At 35.2% G+C, this 13,219-nt stretch overlaps 1 protein-coding gene across 3 annotated transcripts in view; it reads right to left on the bottom strand.

The window, feature by feature from the left end:
* Positions 1–13,219, bottom strand: part of LOC150093092 (fibronectin type-III domain-containing protein 3A-like) — a 557,362-nt gene that overhangs the window by 442,550 nt on the left and 101,593 nt on the right. For all 3 annotated transcript variants that reach the window (XM_090414067.1, XM_090414066.1, XM_090414069.1), the window contains one exon: positions 749–956. In XM_090414067.1, coding sequence (XP_090270193.1) covers positions 749–956 — 208 coding nt within the window. The remainder of the gene's footprint in view (positions 1–748; positions 957–13,219) is intronic.

The following is a 13,219-nucleotide window of genomic DNA, read 5'->3' on the forward strand; positions in this document are numbered from 1 at the left end:
TCTCTGACTCCATGGAGATCAGATGAATAATAATAAGTCTAACAAAATATGGTACTTTCTACAAATCCATACTTCACTCATCTCCTTTCAATCTCTTCACAAATAAATCTTTCACGTTTTTGCAAAGTGTATGTCACTAATAGCATTTGATCTTTGTGCTGCAGTGTGCAGATCTTTCATACTACCATTCTGTTTCATTCAAGGTAAGATTCAAAATTTAATAAAAAATAAAAAAAAAGTGATAAATCCACAAAACCTAACAATCATGCAGTTACACTATGCTATCAAAAATAAACAATATCATACTAATATGCAGTTAATAATCTCAATTATTATACAAAATAGCATTCATCTTTTCTGGAGCTCTTTACCAATGACCAGTGTAATATGATTAAATTGACCCAAAAAATTTGTTAAGACATTTAGAATTTTCTGTAGTGCTGTAATGTATCTCCCCTCCATTACATGTGTTTGAATGGGAAATCCATATTCTATTTACATAATTTTCATTTATATAATGATTGCAGGAATGCATATATTCACAAAACAAAGGAGTTCCTGCATATATAGGAATAGTTTAACTGTGTTCATATTAGATTTGAGTAAGAAAATAAATCAAGTTTACAAAATGAATTATTTAATAATTCAATTATATTATTTGTTCAATTATATTATGCATGAAAATATTCATTCATAGTGATTTTTTAAAAAATTTTGTATTACATTAATTGTTATATTAGAAGCTTACCTTGATGCGATCCATGACTGTTGCATTGTAGTGGCTGTGATGGTCCATGACCATGTACATTTTGGGATGTCAATCCTGACTGCATATGGACATGAGTGTTGTGGGGATGAAATTGTGGATGTGAAGGATGGGAATACGGTGAATGATGATACACAAAGAAAGGAGAAGGGCCTGTTGTAGGAGTTGTATTTGTTCCAGGTCCTGGATTCTATAAAAGAAATGAACAAAAAAAATTAAACAATTTAGATGTTAACAAAATAGAAAATTCATACACATTTAGCATCTACACCTGTCCCCAAAAATAAGGCAGCCTGAATCCACAGAAATTACAAATTGGGTTTCACCATATTACCATACTTCTACAAATGGTAAACAATTATTTAATGTTTTCTTCTTCTTTTCCAGTAATAGGCCTAGTGACTGTGACCTGTTACAGTCTCTTCCCATTCTTTTCAAAGGCCATCCTCTATTCCTTTCTCCCTTGAGATTGATATCTCTCTCTCTCTCTCTTTCTGGGGAGTTTTCCTTCACTCATTCTTTCTGTATGTTTCTCCATTTCACTCTATTAAGACTGATGTAGTCTAAAACAGATATCACTTCAAGTTCCTTTAAGATATTGCTATTTCTTTTGAAGTCTAGTCTATTATATCTAGTTGTTTTGCACATGAATCTCATTTCAGAGCTTATTGGTCTTTTTTTCTATCTGCTTGAGTTATGGTCCAGGCTTCTGAACCATATGTTAGGATAGATCTTGCTATTGAGTTATGGATTCCTATTCTTGTTTTCCTGTTCATTAAATTTGGACTGAATATCTGATTTAGTTTTTGTTATTCCTATATAATTGGTTATTTTATGTTGCATGTCTTTTTCCTCTTTCAATTTACTGCCAGATATACCAAGCAGTATGAAGAATCATAAATATGCTTCACTGTTTATAGACATTTGTAGGTATTGTAGATCAGTTTTCAGTAGTTGTTCTATGGCTAGCAGTGCAACAAAAGCATTTTCTAAGTGTGGAAGTTTAAATTTATCTTGAGTTAGCTTTAACATAATGTGCAGGACACGTGATTAGAGTGGGGCAAAAAGATAAACAATTTTTTTCTAACTTTATATTAATAATATTAAGTTAATTTATTGTAGTTTTTTTTTGTTTTGAAGACTGTGGAATTCTCCACAGACATGCAAGATTAAATGACTGCAAAATGTCAGGCAAATGGAAAAGCAGGAAGAAAAAAAAGGAGCCAGTAAGAAACAGGAATATATAACTGAGTGAGAGAAGGATAAAAAAAAAGTTACGGCAATTCTAAGAAAAGAGGAGTACTTAATGAGAGCATGACTAAATCTTGTTTCTGTGCAAAAATAGTATAGAATTTGCTAGGATGCAAAAAAAGCTACACTGAAAGAATTGATTCATTTGACAAACACTAATACCTTTAAAGGAGAAAAATATTGTATGAGAGAAGATATGAAAAAGTTATTCGAAATAGAAAAAAGAACAAGAGTAAAGATAGTGAGGTGGCGTATTAGTTAATGTTGGATAATTTTCAGTTCTCATGTTTACATTATTATTTTGTGCAGAAGTTGAATTATATTGATGGTATATGTGTGATCAGACATTCTTAGGATAAATGAAGTCATTAATGTGGTGAGTAAAGTCAGTAATGTGGTGTGATTTTTCATTGATTGGAGTTTTGTATATGCGTCAAGTTAGGCCTAATTTACATGTGTATGACTACCATTGTATTGCTGGTAAATACAACAATTTAGGTGCTAGTTGCATTTTTTCAACTTGTTATTGGTTAACTTAAAAAAAAATATTACTAGATTATGAAGATGGAAGCTAGGCAAATCTGTTTAAGAAGGAATAATCACCATGTCAATGCTTTTAATGAATTACTTTTTACTGAAACTTTTGTAGATGTGATTTTAGTATGTAAAGGTAAGAGACTTAAAACACACAAAATAGTGCTGTCTGCCTGCAGTTCTTTCTTTTTTGGCATATTTCTTGAAAACTCATATAAACATCCAGTTATTATTCTCAAAGATATAAATTACACTGATTTAAAAATGATAATAGATTTTATGTACAATGGTGAAGTGAACATTCTGCAGGACCAACTTGCCTGAATGCTGAGATCTGTATATAGGTTGCACATTGGGATACTTCCAAATTTATATTCAGGAGAAGAGTGAACATGACTCAAGTAACCAGGCCTTGTTACCTGCTGTCTATGGAGATTCCATTATTAGAGGTGTGGTGAATGAAAAGGTGCATAAGGTTTGTTTTCCTGGTGGTAGAATGCAGAGGGTGATTGAAGCGTTGGAGATGAGGAATAAGAGAGCACAAGAGTTGGTGGTTGTAGTAGGGATGAATGATTTGAATGGGAACGAGGAAAATGCCAGATTGGATATAAGAAGATTATTAAGGAGAGTAAAAGATAACAGTGTGGTAGGAAAGATGTGTTGCCAAGCCAGTGTGTTGGCAGCGAGCAAAAATTATGAATGATAAGTGAGGAGAATGGAGTGCATTTTGTTAATGTGTGGGAGGAATTTGATGGATGGATGGAATTGTATAAAGAAGATGGGCTGCATTTAAATGGTTTTGGTGTGAGTTGGTTGGAGAGATTGTTGCTGGCAGGAGAGGTAATGACTGTAATGAATAGATCTGAAGTGGTGCGAGGTGATATGAAAGAGCACAAAAGCAGAGTAAGGAGAGGTATTTGCTCACTTGCAAATGGAGAGGTGAATATCATGAATCAAGTAAATGAGAGAGTGAAAGCACAACACAAACAGGAAAACGGGGGGGGGGGGACACTTTATGAAACATGCAGATTCTAGATTCAGAGGTAAATGCATGAGTGGGTCGAGATGGCCCAGGATGGGAGGGGAGGGTTTGGATGTGAGTAAAGTTGTAGAATTGGTGGTAATATAAAGGAAGTGACTGGGGAAGGTATTGAAGAGTCACATCGGAACAGTGACATTCGTAGGACTTGTAGAGCCAGTAATTATTATTCATGACACCTCCAAAGAGTCCATAGACTCATCACAGGAGGATGCCTACTATACAACTCTCCATCTTCACCACTATACTGAACCTCTACTACCAATAATCTACATCAACGCCATCTACCACCCACCACCACAACTAGTATTTTTTATCTGTAAATTGCACGTGTTCTGAAGGGCTGATTTGTCTGTATGCAGGATAAAAAACCTGAGTTTCTGCGACAACAAACCCTGTTACCTCCATATGAGATCGGCTAACTCACCTTTGATTTAAAAAGTCCACCCATCACAATGAGAATCGAACTTTGGCCTTTTCTAATCGAAGGGCACAATGTACTGTCATTCTCCTAATTGCGATATGGAGGCATTTACAATGATTTCTTAAGTTTATTTACTAATGCTAGAAGTATTCAAAATAAGGGGAATGAAATTGTTGCTTTGCTTGAGCTTATTAGCCCCAAAATTGTTGGTATAAGCGAGACATGGTTAGATGATGATGACATCCTGACAGGAATAGAGATGAATGGATATGATATTTTACATGAAGACAGACAAGGAAGAAAGGGATGAGGAGGAGTACTGTTGATGGTAGCAGATGAGTTGTGTCCATCTAAGGTGGATTTGCAAAGTGCAAATAGTGGCCATGGTTTTGAGGCAGTATGGTGTGGGGTAGAGGTAAACAGGATGAAATATTTAGTTGGGTGTTGCTATAGACCTGGTAATATGGAGGGTAATGAGAAGGAAATGTATAGGCAAATTGGCCTAGCTAGTAAGAAACAAGTGATCATTATGGGTGACTTTAATTATAATAATATAGACCAGAATCAAGAGACTGCATCTGGGGATAAAAAAAAATGAATTTTTAGAGTTTTTCAAAGACAATTACCTTAAGCAGTACGTAACAGAGGGTACACAAGGATCAAGAGTACTGGATTTGTTCATCTCATTAGATGATGTTATTATAAATGAGGTGTCAAATCTTCCACCAGTTGGTGAGAGTGACTACGAGGTGATCACTTGCAGGGTGACCAGTCATTCGAGGACATCTGTTAGAAAGGGATATATGTGGAATTATATGACTGGTAATTATGAATAGCGCAGGAAACAGCTTGCGATAATAAATTGGAAAGAGGAACTGGATGGAAAGGATATCAATGCTGCTTGGGCCTTACTCAAGAACTATTTGGTGGAGGCAATATCAGAATGTATTCCAAAGGTTAAGAGGGAAAATAGGCAGGTGTGAAATGGATGAATCGAGAGATAAGGTATGCAATCTGGAAGAAGAAGGTATTATGGAAGAAACATAAGATGAGTAGTTATAACAACCAGTTGCATGAGAAGTACAAAGAGCAGGCGAGGACGGTGACTCGCTTGATAAGGGTGGCAAAAGTGCAGCATGAACAACAGTTAGCTAAAGCGGTCAAAAAAAAAAAAAATTCTAAGGAGTTTTTTCAATATGTGGTCAGTAGAAGAAAGAATGATTATGGTAGGATGGGAATGATTGGTGAAAACGGAGGAATGATAACTGCTGCTGAGGACATAGCTGAGATATTTAATGAGCAATTTATAAAGGTATTTCATTCTTATGAATGTGACATCATGCAGAACTTTAAAGCAATGAGAAAGAAGGAAGAACTGTTAGTAAGCGAACAGGAGGTATATGAAGAAATTAATAGACTTGATGCTATTTCACCACGTGTTTTGATGGAATGTTCCAGAGAGTTAACAACAGCTTTTGTATATCTTTTCAACATGAGTCTCACACTGGGTCAAGTTCCAAAAGAGTGGAAAGAGGGTAAAATTGTTCCAATTCATAAGGGAGGTGATAAGAGTAGGGTTTGGAATTATACACCAGTCTGTGTGTCTGAAGTTGTGGTTAAGGTATTAGAGAAATTAGTTAAGACCAAGATTTAGAATTGGGTTAACAACAAACAGAAAAATACTCTTTGGCAGCCAGCAAGGATTTACTAAAGGAAGATCATGCTTTAGCAATCTGCTTACTTTTTATAATAAACTGACAAATGCATTGGATAAGGGTGTTGCATATACAGTGGTATATTTAGATTCTGCCAAGCTGTTTGATAAATTCCCACATGACAAGCTGGTAACTGAATTGGAACAGATGGGGCTGAACAGTAGATTAGTTCACTGGATTGGAGATTGGCTGTCAAATAGATATCAGCAAGTTGTCTATAGAGGAGCAATATCCCAGAAGAGGAAAGTTACTAGTGGTGTACCCCAAGGTCTGTACATTCAGACCTCTCCAAATGATATTTGGAGAGGTCTGAATGGTGATATGCAGTTGTTTGCAGATGATGCAAAGTTAGGGAGCGTTATCAGGAGTAGAGCAGATGCTGCAGCTTTGCAAGAGGACTTGAATACACTGGCTGAATGGGTCAATTCAATGTTGCAAAGTGTAAGGTTTTGAAATTTGGGAAGCAGAGATGGGGATGTAGAGTACACAATCAGTGGAAATATCTTGGAAGTGGTAGAGGAGATGAGAGATCTGGGAATGATGGTAGACAAGGACCTATATGTTACTAAAATTGTGAGGACAACACAGTGGATAATGGGAATGATGTGGATGGCACTGACTTGTAGAAGTAAGGGTGTTATGGTTTCTTTGTATAAGGTTCTGATCAGGCCACATATGGATTACTGTGTACAGATTTGGTCACCTGGTTTTCAAAAAGATGAAGATGTATTGGAAAAGGTTCAGAGACGATTGACTAAGGTGGTTTCTGATCTCTGGAATGTTGAATATGAAGACATATTAACAAAATGCAATTTGCAGAAATTGGTGGATAGAAGGAGGACAGGGGGGATATGATCGAGACATATAAGCTGTTAAGAGGTTATTACCAGATTAATGTCGGGCAGGTTTTGCACAGAATGGGTGAAGATAGGAAGAGAACAAGAGGTCATTCCTGTAAGCTGTAAAAGGAGAATATGAGCAAAGGAGTGAGGAGTAGGTTTTTTGCATGGAGAGTGATTGGAATGCATTGCCTGAGAGTGTGGCTAGCGCAGAGATGGTGAATGTATTTAAGACGCGGTATGATAAACTTGTATAACAGTGGACCTCCCACGATGAGTCTTTGACTCCATGGAGGTTTTTTATAATAATAATAATAAAGATTGTAAATCTGCTGGATCTGGTCACAGGATCAGGAGATCTGTCCATAACCAAGGTCCAATGCCTCCAAATGGGAAGAGTTATCATATGGTATTAACTTAAGAGGTTGCTGAACATGAGGAATTTTCAGTTAATGAGTGGTGGAAATGTTGAACTACAAGGCAGGTGACTATGACAAGCTTAGGAGACATCTTAAAGCAGTACCATGCCATAAGAATTTGCAAAGGAATGATGTTATTAGTGCACTGAAGAGGGAAAAAATGTTGGAAAGGATATATATAAAGAGAACGGTGAACAGCAAGAAAAGCGAAATACTAGCATAGTAAGGAAGGCAAAATCAGATTACGAGAAGATATTAACCAAGCAGGCTAAACGAAAGCCCTGGGAGTTCTTTCATGTCATAAGTAATGGAAGAATGATCATGAAAAAATAGCTTTAACAAGTGAGGATTATAGAAAGGTGACAAAAGCAAACAGTCAAGTTACTAAGGGACCACTTTGGAAGGATCTGTCCAAGTGAGGATATTGCTGTGACTTGAAATAATGTGTGAATAGCAATTAATGAATTGGAAGTACTACAGAATCTCAATATAATTTTCCATGGGATTAGATAGGATATCTGCTCATGTATCATGAGAATGTGCAAAGGAATTGGAATTACCTCTGACAAGCATGCTGATCTTAGCTGTCATCTCTGGTAAAATTCAAAAGGTGTGCAAGGAAGGCAAAATAGTTCTGCATAAAGGCTGTAGTTATTCAAGATAGAAAAGAATACGAGAGAGAAATGTCTCTATTACTTCGGGACTATTCAACTTACATGCCCCTCACATCAGATCCTACTGGGAGTCAATTGAAGAGACTCAATTCTCTTATAGATAATGTATCTACATGGGATGAAGATCAAAAGAAAAAACTTAAAACCTTCTTTGGTCGTCCACCTAGATTGTATGGTCTTCCAAAAATTCATAAACCAGGTTTTCCATTGAGACCAGTTGTAGATTGTATAGGTTGTCCCACTTATAAAATTTCTAAATTTTTATCAAATTTACTCACTTCTTCAACTAGAAGAACAAAGTATTTTTTACTTACATAAAAAATACTTTGGATTTCAAAAATAAAATTTCGGATCTTCATTTGGACGTTTCGGATATTATGATTAGTTTAGATGTTGTTTCATTATTTGCTAATGTTCCTTTATCTGAGAGCATTGAATTACTGCAACATGAATTTTCTTCACACATTATAAAAATATTTGATTTTGTAATACATTCTGGTTATTTTTCCCTTTAAAAAAAGTTGAGAAGGAAAAGCAATGGGCAATTCTCTTTCTCCTGCTATCGCCAACTTCTTTATGGAGCACTTTGAACAATGTATTTTTGACAACATTTCTCCTAGACCTACTCATTGGTTCAGATATGTAGATGGTAAATGACATTTTTGCTATCTGGAATGGCTCTTCTGATGAACTACAAAAGTTTCTCTCGAAATTAAATGCACTTAATCCAAGGATCCAGTTCATCCTAGAAGTAGAATTAAATAAGCGGTTAGCCTTTTTAGATCTTTTAATTCTTCGTCAACCAGATGGTAATCTACATTTCTCAGTCTATAGGAAGAAGACTCATAAAGGCCATTATATCCATACTGAATCTCATCACCATTCCAGTCAAAAGGCAGGAACTATTAAAACACTGATTCATCGGGCCCACTTCCTTTGTTCTTCAGACAGTCTATTACAGAAAGAACTGCAATATATTACTTCTTCCTTTCTATCTAATGGATATAAGAATTCCTTCATCAAAAGACCTTTGATGAAGGTCTTTTGATGAAGAAATAACGCATATTCCTATCCCTTATGTGCAAGGCATTAGTGAACGCATAGCAAAAGTTTTAAACCCACTAAATATTTTTGTTGCCTTTCGACCAGTCAGAAAAATCTCCACCTTTCTCACTTGTCCAAAGGACAAGCTTCAACATCTCAGTTATCCAGGTGTCTACTAGATTCCTTGCTCTTGTGGATTATCTTATTTCGGACAAACAGGAAGATCTGCCTTTATTCGGTTAGAAGAACACCAGTCTTATATTCAATACCTTGAACCTGAACAGTCTGGACTTGAAGAACATGCCATCAACACTAGACATAGAGTTCATTGGAACAAGACAATAGTCCTTCACAAAAGTTGTTTCCTCATGGAATGGCTTTCTATCCCCTTTGTGGGAGATAGGAAAGATTAGCTGATTTATAAAGTACAGTACTAACTTTTTTAATTGTGTGTATATATATATATATCTTTTAACATGTTAATTGCCAATCACGCGATATCGCGAGATGCAAGTTCTCACCAAATGGCCGGTCACGCGTTATCGCATGGCCGTTGCTAACTAAATAAAAAAGTAAAAAAAAATTTGCCCACCACGAAATTCCAATTTTCAGCTTGGCAATGAAAGTGTTAATAAGTTAGAAAATTTATTGACCTTTTTTAGTTATCTTACATTACCTACTTAGATGGCACCTTTTGGAATTGTCAGTTATTGTTTAATTAGTTTTATACATGTAATGAAGATGCCTATGATACTTAGGCAAAAATTCTACTAATAAATAATATTTTATGTGAGTTAATTCCGTTATTATAATTTTAATTAAGGGTAGGTTATGCTGTGGTAATTTACTAACATTTTATAACAGTGATGGCTGAGGTGGATAAGGGCATGACTATATGATGATACTACTGGATTTTTTCAAAAGGCATTTGATGGGATACACACATGCAACTCTGCAGCACAAATTGGAACAAATAGGAGTGATATAAAGCTGGTAATTTGGATACAAGGGTTGCTGATGAATATATATATATAGAGAGAGAGAGCAGTACACAGATAAGCAGAATCCAGGAGAAGAGCAGTACACAGATAAGCAGAATCCAGGAGAAAGCATGTGAACAGCAGTATAACACAAGGCTTCATGCTTGGACCACTGCTGTACAATTTGTACAGCAGTGGTCCAAGAAAGGAAATAATTTTCAGAGAAATATTTAGTTTGCATGTGATGCAAAATTAGGTAGCTGAACTAATCAAGGGGACAAAGAAGTTGCAGGATGATTTAAATAAACTGACAGCATGGTCAAAAGATAATAGGTGACACCTTAAAAGATTATAAGCTGTATATCACACTGATGGATTTGTACTCCAGGAAACCAAGGAGATTGGGAAGTTTGTGATTAGGGAGCTGTCAGAGGACATACTGCAAAGGTAGCTGATAGGATTACTTGGTTACTGGGGTTACTAAAGAACACACAGAGATATGAAAGGTTTTTTTTATTTATAAGGATCTGATATAGCCACATCTGGATTATTGTGCACAGTTCTGGTCAGCTAGATTTTTTGGATATTGAGGAAGTGTTGGAGAGAATTCAGATTCAAGTTACTAACATGGTGAATGGTCATTGGAATGTCCCTATGATTATAGATAAGATTTGAGAGTTGAAGTTGGTTGATAGGCAGAAATGAGGAGATATAATAGAAACACTTAAATCACTAAAAGGGTACAGGACTGATGCAAAGGAAATATTTCAGCATCTGGTTAGGAAGGAGGGAGGGTGAAGTGCAAAACACTAGGTCATCCTGAAAACTGAGTAAAATGCAGTTAGCAAGACTGTGAGGACAAGAATTTTCACTTGGAGAGTAATTTATGAGTGCAATGGGTTGCCAGAGTCTTGAGAGTGCTTTGCCAATGAATACATTCAAGAAAAGATAAGAGATAGTGTGGATAATGTGCATCTCCTGCAATAAGTCTGTGCACTTCATGGAAGTTTCCATAAAACAATTTTTTGGTAACATTGTTTATATGTAATGGGGTGGAAGGGGTGGTGAAGCGCAATACATAGCCTCTCCCACTCAAATGTCAACCTCACCTTCCCGTGGTCCATCCTGTTCTAAAAGTACAAACGAGGCACTGGCAACCGAGTATGGGCGGTATAACCTTAACATCCTAACAGAGTAAATGCTGTTAGATCTGCCTGTCCAGAGGTGTTAGGTAGCAGCCCTACCACTGGACTTACCCAGTGACAGGTTAGTAACCTGCCCTGGGGAAATTCAAAATACTTTCAAGTTTCATGCAAAGAAAAGCCGGACGGACTGTCAGGGAAAAGACCACAACCCAGGAAACGGTAAACGAAATTGGAAAGAGGAACACATAATGAAGATTGCAATATGGAATGTGAGAAGCATTGCACACAAAGAAGAAGAACTTAATAAACAACTAAACAGGGAAAAGACCACAACCCAGGAAACGGTAAACGAAACTGGAAAGAGGAACACATAATGAAGATTGCAATATGGAATGTGAGAAGCATTGCACACAAAGAAGAAGAACTTAATAAACAACTAAACCAAGCTAACATAAAGATATGTATAGTAACAGAAACAAAGAAAAAACAAAAAGGAAAAAGGTACAAAAGAAACAAACAACTATATACAAATCTACAGTGGGGTAAAAAAAGAAGAAAGAGCAAAAGCAGGTATAATGATTATGGTACATAAATCCCTAAAGAACAATATTGTATATTACAACTATTTGAATGAAAGAATAATAGAAATTAGACTCAAGACATTAAGAGGCCACATAACAATAATTGGTGCATATGCACCAGAAGAGGGAAAAGAAGACAGTAATATATTTTATAAAGAATTACAGAATGCCATAGATAAAACAAACAAAACTGACTATTTACTGCTAGCAGGAGATTTAAATACCAGAATAGGAAACAAAAAATACAAAACAAACATAGGTAAATTTGGCGAAGATACATGTAATCAAAATGGTCGCAGATTGCGCGATTTTGTCATTTATAATAATATGAGAATAATGAATTCAGTGTTTAAACACAAGGAAATACATAAATATACTTGGTCAGCCAGAGGATACAAATCAGTAATTGACTACGTTATCACAAATTTTAAATTAGCAGAGTTAATTTTAGACGTAAGAGCATATCGAGGCTTTGAATTAAACTCTGATCATTATATGGTATCAGCAAAAATTCGTTTTAAGCCAAAGTGGCTAAAAACACATAGAATTGAAAATTTTTACCAGCCCAGCTACAAAATTTGTTCATTACAGGATCCTAAAGTTAGACTACAATATCAAAAATGCACAAACTTAAAAACAGAAACCACACATGAATCAAGGGACATAGAAGATGAATGGGAAAATTTGAAACAAATTCTCACAAAAGCAGCAACAGAAACCTTAGGAATAAAGCACAAATGGATTAGAAAAAGAGGACTACGAGACTGGAACAAAGAAATAGAAAATATAATAAAAACCAAAAAGGACAGTTACCAGAAATGGCTAAATTCCAAAACAATAGAAGCAGAAATAGAGTATAAAAGAAATAGTGCAATTGCAAAACGAGAAGTAAGGAAAAAACATAGAGAAAGATGGAACAATTTCGTAACAGAACTAGAAAAGGATTTATTTAAGCCACAACCCAAAACCTACAAAGTAATAAAATACATGAATAAAGAAATAAAAGAAAAGATAAAAATCCAAACAACAGATTTAGAAAAATGGGTGACCTATTTCCAAAATCTCTGGACAGATGAGAACAATGAATTAAAATTTTATAAGACAAAGAATGACCTAATAGAAAATATCACAATGTTAGAACTGAAAAATATAATAAAGAAGATGAAAAATAGGAAAACGCCAGGAGAAGACAATATAAATATAGAACTATACAAAAATGCAGGTGAAAAATTTAATGAAAGACTTTTGAAATTTTTTAATATGGTTTGGATGTCCGGAAAAACCCCTAACTCTTGGAAAAAAGCACTGGTCATCCCAATCAATAAAAAAGGAAATAAAGACAATTGCAATAATTATAGGGGAATTAGCCTGCTGAATACAGGATATAAAATATATGCAGGAATATTAAAAGAGAAACTAAGCAGCATTGTAGAAAACAAATTACTAGAAGAACAAAATGGATTCCGATAAGGCTGATCCTGCATAGATCCAATTTTTACTTTAAAATTATTAATAGAAAAGAGAAGAGAATTTCAAAAAGAAACACACGTGGCGTTTATTGATTATGAAAAAGCTTTTGACAAAATTAGTCGACAAAAATTGTTTAAAATATTAACCAATTTAAACATACCAAACCAACTTTTACAATCTATTCAAGAAATATATACAGGAAATAAAATAGCAGTTAAATTAGAACACACCTCAGAATGGAAAGATATATCAAGAGGAGTACGACAAGGATGTACCCTCTATCCTCTGCTTTTCAATATATATATAAATGAAATATTAACAATCTGGAAACAGCATAA

Source organism: Typopeltis vanoorti, chromosome 24 (assembly GCF_054136105.1).
Source record: "Typopeltis vanoorti isolate ZY-2024b chromosome 24, IOZ_Tvanoo_1.0, whole genome shotgun sequence".
NCBI lineage: Eukaryota > Metazoa > Arthropoda > Arachnida > Uropygi > Thelyphonidae > Typopeltis > Typopeltis vanoorti.